This window comes from Papaver somniferum, chromosome 7 (assembly GCF_003573695.1).
Source record: "Papaver somniferum cultivar HN1 chromosome 7, ASM357369v1, whole genome shotgun sequence".
In the NCBI taxonomy this organism is placed as follows: domain Eukaryota; kingdom Viridiplantae; phylum Streptophyta; class Magnoliopsida; order Ranunculales; family Papaveraceae; genus Papaver; species Papaver somniferum.
Window position 1 is genome coordinate 235,925,140 of NC_039364.1, and position 12,315 is coordinate 235,937,454.

Sequence of the window (12,315 nt, forward strand, 5' to 3'; positions counted from 1 at the left end):
ATAAAGTCAGATTGGTTTCCAAGGAATTCCACCAACAATCCGGAGTTGACTTTGACGAGAAATTTATCCCCGTGGCAAAGCCTACTGCTATCATAATTATATTTTCTTTGGAAGTTAAGTTTAACTGGAGCATTACTCAATTGGATGTGAGTAATGTCTTTTTCCATGGTGATATGCATAAAGAAGTGTATATGACTTAACCATCATGGTTTCAATATCCAACATATCCTGATTATGTCTGGAAATTACAAAAATCCATTTATGGATTAAAGCAAGCAACAAGGGCCTGGTATGATAAGCTTTCCAAAGCTCTATTTTCTCTGGGATTCATTTCTTCCAATTCTGATACTTCTTTGTTTGTTTACAAATCTGGTTCACACATCTCAATTGCCTTGGTGTATGTTGATGATATTCTACTCACTGGGAATGATGATGCTTTTGTGAAATCTTTTATTAAAGAACTTCAGACTCACTTTCCAATTATTGACTTAGGTACAGTTCATTATTTTTGGTTTGGGGGTCGAAAGATAGGGTGATATTTTATTTTTGTGACAACAGAAGTATGCTCTTGATTTGTTAAAGAAACTAATATGACAGGTGCTCAACCTTGTGCAACTCCATCTTGTCCTACCGCTAAACTCTCTAAGTCGGATGGCATACCTCTTGAAGATCCATTTGAATATAAATCAATTGTTGGTCCTCTCCGGTATTTAACTTGGACCAGACCTGAAATCTGCTTTGCAGTAAATAAGGTGTGACAATATACGCAGCATCCAACTACTACTCAAATGATGGCTGTAGAGAGAATTCCGAGGTATCTTAAACGAACTATGGGTACTGGAATTCGGTTCAAACAAGGTATTTCTTTTCTCTTAGGTTTTTCAAATGCAGATTGGGCTGGAAGTATTGATGATAAGAGATCAACTGGTGCGTGGTTATTGTATTTTCTGGGACCTAACCATATCTCTTGGTCTTCTAAGAAACAAAGTACTGTAGCTAGATCAAGTACAAAGGATTGGTGGTGTAAATTTTTCCCAGCAGCCCATGGGCCAGTACCAACCGCCTTGTCCCATGGAAGCCCATGGTTGGTCGTGGCCCGTTACAGGCTAGCCCGGCCTATCCCGTTTAATTAACGGATTGGCAAAGGCCATGAGTTAAAAAGTCTTGCCCGGCCCTGTACCCATCCCGTTAACCCGTCAACATTAACCGGCCTGTTATCCCATTAAATCTACCCGTTTACCACACCTAATTGCCCATTTCTTCTTCTATTTTGTATTATAATATACTCGATATGCCAATCTCTCCCACATATCCTTCTGCATATATTTCATTTTGATAATTATAATGAGAAATTATAGGGTTTTCTCTTAAAAGATGATCTAATTTTGGAATAATTATAGGCAACTTGGCCATATTTTAGTTAAGTTAGGTTAAAGTTTTGTAGCATATTTTTATCTGGTCTGACTCTAAAATTATTATTGTATATTCAAGGCCCGACCGGCCTTGCCCGTTCTATTCAAAATTACTTAACAGGCTTGGACAGGTCATGGGTAGTTTATTTAGTAGTATGACCCTGTCCGCCCGACCCTTTTAATTTGATGGGTAAGAGAAGCTCCTGTCCGCCCTGTCCCGTCCCATTTAATAATCAGGCCGGGCAGCCCGGCCCTGCCCGGCCCAATTTACACCCATGCAAAGGATGGGTATAGAGCTCTTGCTCACAGTGCTGATGAAATGATTTGGATATGCTATATTCTCTAGGACTTACATTTCCCTCTACCTGGTGTTCTCAGATTTGGCTGTGATAATGTTAGCTTTGTGTCTCTTGCTTATAATCCAATTCAGCACAGTAAGATAAAGCATGTGCAGATTGATTTTCTTTTATCAGGGAGTTGGTGCAAAGCAAGGCTCTGGATGTTTTCTATGTAGCTGCTCTTGAACAGGTGGCTGTTAGTAATTCACTTGTGTGTCTTTAGTCACTTTTTGTAGGTGTGTAATTCACTCGTGTGATACTGTAATGTCATTAGACGTTTCTGACCATGATTAGGTATGTCCTAATAAGTCTGTGATTGGTGAATTATATAACGCCGTCTCTGCTAACAGCTTTAGTGTGTTGGTTTTACCTTTTCATAATGTTTTTCATTTGAAGATTATCTTTCCTGTTACTAATGTTTTCTGTTAGTCATTGTGTGTCTAGTTGTTTGTCGATAGCTAGTGACTAGCATGCGGCAAATGGTAAACCACAACATAATGAGATTGAGAGTTTGCCCGTTGCCTATAGAATCCTTAACGAAGTTCTACATATATTACGTAGAATACACACCTAAGCATTAGACACAATTCCTCACGCTAACAACTTAGTCTCATTTAGCCAAACTAAGAGTCTCATATCCATTTTCTTAGTAATTCTATGGTTTAAACAAATCTGATTTTTCTTAGTCTCAGTATATTAATTCTCATTTTCTTAGCCTGTTATGGTTTAAAATAATTTTTTTTATGAAACCGTGTTATCGACTTATTCCAGTCAATAAAACCAAATTCAACCAAAATAAACAACTATTAATTAACAGAGAGTTTCTATATATGATGATTAGTCTACATTTCAACTAATTAATGATGTTATCATCTTGGACATTTGATTATTTAGCGACTTCTTTTTTCACAACTGTCATGTTTATGTGTCATATGTCATTAACTGTCAAAATCCAACTTTACTTTCATATGATCCAAGTTTATCAACAGCCCCAACTAATAACAAAAAATTATCAAAACATTCTAGGCAGACATGAAATTCAAAACCATTTTTTTTCTTTTGCTCTTTTCTGGATTGACTGTCATAGTTCAATGCTGCCATGACAATGAGAGAACATCGCTTCTGATCTTTAAAACGTTTCTGTCGGACCCTTCAGATCGTTTATCGTCTTGGAGAGGAAAAAATTGCTGCAACTGGAAGGGAGTTCATTGCTCTAATGACACTTCGCATGTAATAAAGGTCGACCTGCGGAACCCAAAACCGGAAAAGTTTATGCGTAATCTTTATTCAGATGTCATTTCGATTTCGTCTGAGTCAACCGCTGCACTTAATGGTACAATTTCTCCTGCCCTCTTGAATCTTTTTCATCTCAAACATCTTGACTTAAGCTACAACAATTTCGACTACTCCAAAATCCACAATCACTTTTCTAAACTCACAAATCTTGTTTACCTTAATCTGTCGAATTCGATGTTTTCAAGTCCTATTAAGAATCAGTTTGCAAATCTATCTACTTTGCAGTACCTCGATATCTCATGCTCGTCTATGATAACTGATTTCTCATCACTGTCTTTCAGTATCTCAACATTAGAACTATCATATAAGTTTTTTACTTCTTATCTGCCTACTAGTTATGTTTCTTCAGCTGATATAAGTTGGTTAAGAGGGTTAACCAATCTCAAGGTCCTAAACTTAACCGGTGTTGATCTATGGGCGGTTTCTTCAGTGCACAGCACGAACTGGGCTGAACCTATATCAGTGCTTTCCAACCTCAGGGAGCTATCACTTTCTGATTGTAGAATTTCTGGTCCATTTCCACTTAATGAATTTCACAATCTCTCACATCTATCGCATCTCCGAATGGATTCTAATCCTTTGAGCTCGCCAATGCCAATTCAGCTTGCTAATTTCACATCAGTTACAGTCCTTGACTTGAACAATTGTCAGCTGGAAGGTTCAATGCCTTATCTTCCACAACTTCAATACTTGGATGTGAGTGTTAACAATGATCTCATTGTTGATCTCGTTCACATGTTCGATCATCCATGGCCTAAACTTCAATTGCTTTCAATTTCTTTTACTTACGTTGGTGGGACGATTCCCAGTTCTGTTTCAAATGCATCATCACTGATCCATTTTCTTGCATCACATTGTTCAATTCGAGGATACTTACCGGATTCAATTTCAGACCTCTCGCACTTACAATATCTAGACCTCAGTCACAACTACCTGAATGGATCCATTCCTTTTTCAATCTCCAAACTAAGAAATCTGCAAGGGTTAAATTTGAATCAAAATGGTTTGCACGGTCCCATCCCAAAATCAATATGTGAGGTTTCCTCTCTTCAAAGTCTTCTTATAACAAGCAACAATTTGAACGAATCAGTACCAAGTTGCATTTTCAAGCTTCGAAAACTGCTGGTGTTTGATGTCACAGGCAACAAGTTGAACGGAACTATCTCATTTAGATCTATGTTCCTAGAGTTGAACCCTGTATGGATATCTTTTGATAGTAACTCTCTAGACGTAAAGATAGACGTCCGTTACTTGCCAACATCTAAATTTGAAAGACTGGAAGCATTAGGCCTGCGGGATTGCAATTTGCAAGGCTATATCCCAACTTTCATTTGTAATATGACTCAACTTTATCGGTTGGATTTGTCGCTGAATAACCTCATAGGCTCTATCCCTTCTTGTATTTTCAAACTCCCCCATCTGTCTTACTTAGATCTATCGAACAACAAACTAGAAGGAACGCTGCCACATTCGATATATCTTACTCAAGAATACCCATATTCAGCGCTACAATTACGGAGCAATAGACTTCGGGGTTCTCTGCCACTTCCACCGAAAAATGTAGGGATTTTTGATTTGTCAGAAAATGAATTCACAGGTGAAATCTCGGATGAAGTAGGTGCTAGACTGTCCAATGCTGATCATGTGTCACTATGCAGTAACAATCTTAGTGGTTCGATTCCTTCCGCTATTTTTTCACGAGGAAGTAGTCTAAGAGTTCTAGATATCTCTAAGAACAAACTATCTGGAGAAATACCTTCTACTCTGAAGTACTGTAGTTCTCTTGTTTCTCTAAATTTTGGTGCTAACAATCTCACAGGAACTATTCCAAATGAGCTTCAAAAAGCGACGAATCTAAGGTTTCTACAACTTTACAAGAACAATCTAAATGGTACGTTTCCTACCTTTATCCAACAATTTCAGTATTTGGAAGTTCTCAGCTTGTGGGGTAACAGTCTTGAAGGTGGTATACCCCATTTCCTTGGTTCATTAAGCAATCTAAGAATTATTACGTTGAGCTCAAATATGTTTAGTGGATCCATTCCCGAAGAAATTACGGATTTACATAAACTGCAATTCTTAGACCTGTCAAATAATAAACTGTCTGGTTCAATTCCTGAGAAGATAGGAAATTTGGAGATACTAAAAAGTATGCCAAATACCAGTGTCGTGGTTGGAGACGTAATATCACTGGTATGTTCTGGTGTGGTACTACAAATACAGTGGAAAAAGGCAACAGAACAACTTGGGGTTGTATACACTTACAATACTGGAATTGATCTTTCAAGAAACTTCCTGGAGGGAACCATTCCAAATGATATTTGTCTACTGAAAGGACTTAAGATGCTTAATCTATCGCATAACCACCTTCATGGTATGATCCCAATGAATGTCGGGAACATGGTTGGTTTAGAGTCACTGGATTTGAGTTTCAACAGATTGGCTGGACATATTCCATTGTCTCTTACCTCGATCGATCCTCTCAGCACTCTGGACCTGTCTTACAATAACTTGAGTGGAATGATTCCAAGAGGTGCGCACTTTGATCTAGTGAGTCTGGATGGATCAGCTTACATTGGCAATGATTTGTTATGCGGCTACCCGACAAACAAGATTTGTGAACAGGTTAATCCTAGTATTAGCTTGCCAAACATTGGGAAAAGAAATGACATACCAGTATTTTATTCGGCTTTTCTTATAGGTATTGGAACTGGAATTTGGGGTTTTGTTTTGGTTTTGGTTTTTGTTTTTCTTCTAAGCAAGAAAAATTGGTGGTTGGGGTATTGGAGATTTATTGATACTGTTGCATTGCGCATATCTGCTTACGTTTTAAAGAGCTGAGAACGGCAATGGTGTCAAGTGTTAACATTCTTCTTAGCTTAAATAGATTGTTTATAATTTGCATATTGTAGCCATAGGTGTGGAGTTGCATTCTACCTATAAAACCTTGGTGATACTTCGCTATTCTAGGAGTTAAAAAATTCTGTAATTTTGCTCTTAGGAAACAAATAAATAGATGTAAATATTGATAGGTTCAAACGAGTTTTGCGATGGAACAGCGTTGAGTGGATATTTCAACTGTACGTATGACATTTCAATGTTAAACTAGAAACACCAAAGTCGTAGATGTCTCAAAACATACTACAATACTACATAAACCATACTACTAGAGATAGATGTTACATACTAAGATTCCAAGATGTCAAGTTACCAGACCCTAATATTACTAGACCTTCATAGTGCTTACTCAGTCACTTAATTTCTCTTACAACTCATCAATGGCGACCCGCAAAGACACTTATTATGAAAAAAGAAGTGCTTTTAAAACGATGCATGTTCCCTCCGGTTGGTATTTTACCACATAACCTGTTGTATCCCACCTTCAAGTTATACAAATTATCCAAATCCTTAATCTCATCAGGGATTCCACCAAAGACTTTGTTATGTGATATATCCAACCAATTTAAATCCTTTGGAAACTTAACCATTGTTAGATCAAACTCAAATTGTTTCCTCGACAAATCGACATATGTTGTCAAACCATGGTTGGGATTAAAGAGCATGGATGCATCTCCAACAAGTTTGTTCCTTGACAAGTCAATCTGGATAATATTCAAATCTCCTAAAGATTTTGGAATCGGACCAGTGAGTTTATTGCGAGACAAGTGAAGCCTATCCATACCAGTGAATCTCCCGAAAGACTCTGGGATTGAACCCGTGAGTTTGTTCCAATCGAGAAAGATATTTCTAATATTTTTAAGGTCAGAGAGACTAGGTGGAATTGAACCAGAGAACTGATTGTATGGGAGATCAAGGTCAGTTAGAGCAGTGTATTAGACATGTATATAAGTCGTGTATAGTTCCAGCAATTGTGATGGCACGAGCTGCACCTGCTATCCAAGTCTTTAGGTGTATAGTCCAAGTTTGTTGTATCAAGTAGTCCAAGTCTGATGTAATCCGAGTCGTATGGATTCTCAGTTATTGTATCAAGTCTTGTAACAACCCTGTAAACTAGTTCTATCAGTTAGATTAGGTTTCGAATCCTTCTTCTGTAACTTATATAAATACTGAATGAAAGAAATCGTCTCAACATTTGTGAGACTTTAAACTCAGTTTCTTGGAATCTTTGATGGTATCAGAGATGATCCATCCTAGGACCTAATTCACCTTCCGCAAAGTATTTATCTTTATCCTCACAATGGTGGAATCAACTTCTCAAACACCACCTGAAATCCCTCATCATCAAACCCCACCTGAAACTATATTCATTCCAACCTCAGGAAACCCTAGAATTTCTGAACCATATGTTATACATCCCAGTGATAACACGGCCACTGTGTTGTTCTCTCCATTATTGCAGGGCGACAATTATGGATCTTGGGTACGAGGAATCACCAAGTCTCTCAACGCCAAAGGAAAACTTGGATTCGTTGATGGAACTCTCCCTCCTGCTACTGAGGAACTCGCGTAACAGTGCTGGAAGAGGTGTGACGATCTGGTGGGAAGTTGGCTTCTGAATCATGCCAACCTGATATCCGGTCAAGCTGCTTATACGCTCCTTCATCTCATGCAATATGAAAGGATTTACAGGTGAGATTTTGTATCTCTAATGCACCTATCTTGTTTAGATTGAAATCTGCAATTGCTGCCATACGACAAGAATCGATGTCAGTATCTTTGTATTACACAAAAATCAAGACACGGTGGGATCAATATGATTCCCTTGTCGTTGTCACTGAGTTGTGTATTTGTGGAGCTGGGAAGTCATTGCTTGAACGTCTAGAACGTGACAGAGCCATGGAGTTCCTTCAAGGCTTGCATGATAGGTTTTCTAACCTCAGAAGTCAGATTCTGCTAATGGACCCATTCCCCACTGCTCTTTGTATCTTCAATATGGTGCAACAGGAAGAAGAACAACAACATATAACTGCCAGTCCACTTCCAACCATTGAGTCTGCTGCTCTCAATGTTAATCGTCAAGCTCCACCAGCTGCTCGTACATCTACCAGCCATAACAAGCGACCTAGACCACACTATGATTATTGTAATCGGCACGGTCATGTGCGTGACAGATGCTACCGCTTACATGGATTTTCATCGCCTTTTGCACGACCTTCCGTTGCTGCAAACACTACTGCCATTCCTCAGGAATCTCACTCTTCTCAAGATCCTGTTGTCCTGGCGTTTTCAGCTGAACAGTACTCGCGTCTTCTTGCTTTGATCAATCCACCATCTGAAGATGCGACAATGGAACCGCGTGTTAACTTTGCTGGTAAGTTATTCACTACTTTTTCTTTTGAACCATGATTTCACCTCTTACCATATTTGTAATTCCTTATCATATTTCACCTCTTATCAACCTGTTACTTCCTTAATTCAAATGCAACTTCCTGACGGTACATATTCAACTGTCAAACACATTGGTGAAGTAGTGTTCTCACCAACTCTAAAGTTATCAAATGTTCATCATATTCCGAACTTCAAATTCAATCTACTGTATGTAAGTCAGTTGACTCGAGCATTGAATTGTGTTGTGCTTCTAACCCACAATTCTTTTATCTTTCAGGACCTGTCCACGAACATAGTGATTGGTCATGAGGGACTATATCATCTCCGAGTCTCTACATCTCCAGCAACATCGCACAAAGTTTTTTTCAATAAAACGACATTCGACATTTGGCACTGCCATCTTGGCCATCCTAGTTTAGAACGTTTTTAAATTTCTATGTAATTCGCATGACTATATTAAGTCTAATTTTTCAATTTCCTACGATGTATGTCCGATGGCTAAACAGACTCGTTTATCTTATAATAAAAATAGTATTTCTTCTACAAGATGTTTTGAACTCATACATTGTGACATATGGGTCCCTTTTTCACTCCATCTCTTAATGGTGCAAAATATTTTCTCACCATTGTTGACGATTTTTCTCGCTGCACCTGGGTGTATCTTATGCACACCAAGGGAGAAACTTGTAAGTTTATCAAGTTTTTTTCACGTCATGTTATTATTTAATATTCTCAGACACTACAAACAATATCTATAGGTAATTCTCTACCTTATTTACCAGTATTACAACGTATCCAATTAGATAATGGGTCTGAATTTTTGTCCACCGAATTCCAGTCTTGGGTTAATGATAATGGAATCCATCATCAGCGCAGCTGTGTTCATACTCCACAACAAAATGGCATAGTCGAACGCAAACATCAACATTTGCTATCTGTGGCACACGCTCTTCGTTTCCAAGCTAATTTGCCAATCTCTTACTGGGTGAATGTATTCTTACGACAGCATATGTTATTAATAAGATACACACTCCAGTTATTTCAAAACGATCTCCTCATGAGGTACTGTTAGATACTTCTCCTAATTATCGTAATCTTCGAGTTTTTGGTTGTCTATGCTATGCTCCAAATACTAACATTCGAAACAAATTTGATCCTCGTGCTAAACCGGGTGTGTTTCTTGGCTACCCATATAATCATAAAGGTTTTATCATATTGGATTTGGATACAAAATCCACATATATCTTTCGTGATGTCGTCTTTCATGAGCATGTATTTGCTTTTGAAGATGCTCACATTTCCACTCCTGATTTTTTTAAACCTGCACCTTCAGAGGACATTTACTTTGATGATCCTCCTATTTGCTCTTCGCAGTTTCCAACAGTCACGCCTGTTGCTTCCTTACCAGCAGCTGACCACCAGACACATTCTCCACATGTCAGTCCTTCTCAGTCCACACGGCCTGTATTATCAGATGTTGTTGCTGCACCTGACTCCAGTACTGCATCATATTTTTCCTCGTCTACTGGCAATTCCAGTACTACTCCTTCTCTGATTCTTATTGATCCTGCGCATGCTGCTCCTTTGCGCAGATCAACTCGAGAACGTCACCGGACAAACCACTTACAAACTTTATTTCATTTGATCAATTTACTCCGCAACATCGTGCATTTCTCTCATTTGTTATTACTAATGATGTCCCTCACACATTTACGGAAGCTATTAAAAATCCAGATTGGAAAAATGCCATCGTCAACGAGCATACTGCACTTCAGAACAACGATACCTTCACTATCACTACTCTCCCACCTGGCAAGACTACCGTTGGCTGCAAATGGGTATTTAAAATTAAATATTGTCCAGATGAAACAATTGAACGCTACAAAGCACGTCTCATGGATAAAGGTTACACACAGCAGGAAGGTATTGATTATCATGACACATTTGCTCCTGTTTCTAAACTAGTTACTGTTCGTGTTTTATTATCTATAGCCGCCATTCATAATTGGCCTCTTCGTCAAGTTGATGTTAATAATGCCTTTCTCCAAGGTGATCTTGTTGAGGATATTTATATGAAACTTCCTCCTGGATTCCAGAAAAAGGGAGACGATCGTGTTTATAAGCTCAATAAGTCCATATATGGACTTAAGAAAGCCTCTCGCCAATGGTTTGCTAAATTTTCAACAGCCTTACTTAATGCAGGCTTTATTCAATCTCGTGCAGATTATTCCCTTTTCACTTTTCATTCTGGCGCTGTCTCTATTTATGTTCTAGTTTATGTTGACGATATTATTATCACAGGTAACAATGATTTTGCTATACAGGATCTCAAACGTACCCTAGAATCTCAATTTTTTCTAAAGAATCTTGGTCGTCTCCAATATTTCTTGGGCATTGAAGTTCTAGATCTCCCAAAGGTATTTTTCTATGTCAACGCAAATATATTCTTGACATTGTTAATGATTCTGGTCTCTTAGGTGCCAAGGTTGCTCCCTCTCCAATGGAACAACATCTAAAACTTCTTCCATCTTATGGTGATCCTCTACCTGATCCTAGTATTTATCGTCGCCTAATAGGTCGACTTCTTTATCTTCAAGTAACTTGTACTGACATTACTTTTTCTGTCAATTACTTGAGTCAATTTATGCAACACCCATGTTCTGGTCACTTGGATGCTGCACATCGTGTAGTTCGTTATCTTAAAGGTAATGTTAGTCATGGCATTTTCCTTTCTGCCACAAGTACTTTATCTCTTGCAGGATATATTGATTCTGATTGGGCAGGTTTCCCTACTACTCGTCGATCCACCACAGGGTATTTTACAATGTTGGGAAATAGTCCCATTTCTTGGAAATCCAAGAAACAACCAACTGTATCACAATCTTCTGCTGAGGAAGAATATCGGGCTCTCGCCAAGCTCACATCTGAGCTGCAATGGTTACACTATTTGTTCACTGATCTTCGTATCAATATTCCGAAACCAATTCCAGTTTATTGCGATAATCAAGATGATATTCATATCTCTGAAAATCCAGTTTTTCATGAACGAACAAAACATATCGAAATCGATTGTTATTTTGTCCGTCAAAAACTTCTCTCTGGTCTTATTAAACCACTGCATATTCCGTCTGCGGCACAGTTGGCGTATCTTTTTACCAAGCCACTTGGAGTGGATCATTTTCGACGTCTTGCAAGCAAGTTGGGCATTTGTCCAGACTCTCCCCATGCTCCAACTTGAGGGGGGTATTAGACGTGTATATAAGTCGTGTATAGTTCCAGCAATTGTGATGGCACGAGCTGCACCTACTATCCAAGTCTTTAGGTGTATAGTCCAAGTTTGTTGTATCAAGTAGTCCAAGTATTAAAGTCTGCGGGCATCCAACTCAAAACCAATTGGAAATGAGTGGAGAGGCCCTAATAGATTATAAACCGCAGGATCTTAAATAACCAAAACATGTGGGACTAATAATCTCAACACGCCTCCTCACGTGTAGCCTCGGCGGGTCTAACAAACACGTGGACAATTAAATCGGGTGACGCGGAGTAAAGGTGCGGTCAACTGACTCGACACAAATAGCCTGCTCTGGTACCATATTAAAAGTCTGCGGGCATCCAACTCACAACCAATTGGCTATGAGTGGAGAGGCCCTAATCGATTATAAACCTTCAGGATCTTAAATAACCCAACCATGTGGGACTAATAATCTCAACACCAAGTTTGTTGTAATCAGAGTCGTATGTATTCTCAATTATTGTATCAAGTCTTGTAACAACCTTGTAAACTAGTTCTATCAGTTAGATTAGATTTTGAATCCTTCTTCTGTAACTTATATAAATACTGAACGAAAGAAATCGTCTCAACACTTGTGAGACTTTAAACTCAGTTCCTTAGAATCTTTGACAGTGAGTTGGTTAAGGAAGTTGGAACCGACCCCGACAGACTCAAAGAGACGAGATCCAGCAACGCGAGATGCTTTAAG

The 12,315-nt window shown here is 38.6% G+C and overlaps 1 protein-coding gene and 1 pseudogene across 1 annotated transcript; one reads left to right on the forward strand and one right to left on the reverse strand.

Moving 5' to 3' along the window:
• The first annotated feature begins 791 nt into the window (after window positions 1-791).
• On the forward strand, window positions 792-5,887 carry LOC113296164 (leucine-rich repeat receptor protein kinase EMS1-like). The gene is made up of 4 exons (XM_026544497.1): window positions 792-1,084; window positions 1,886-1,961; window positions 2,907-2,980; window positions 3,328-5,887. The coding sequence occupies exons 1-4, from the start codon at window positions 792-794 to the stop codon at window positions 5,885-5,887; spliced, it is 3,003 nt and encodes a 1,000-aa protein (XP_026400282.1).
• A 414-nt stretch (window positions 5,888-6,301) lies between these two features.
• On the reverse strand, window positions 6,302-6,879 carry LOC113296165 (annotated as a pseudogene).
• Window positions 6,880-12,315: the final 5,436 nt, after the last annotated feature.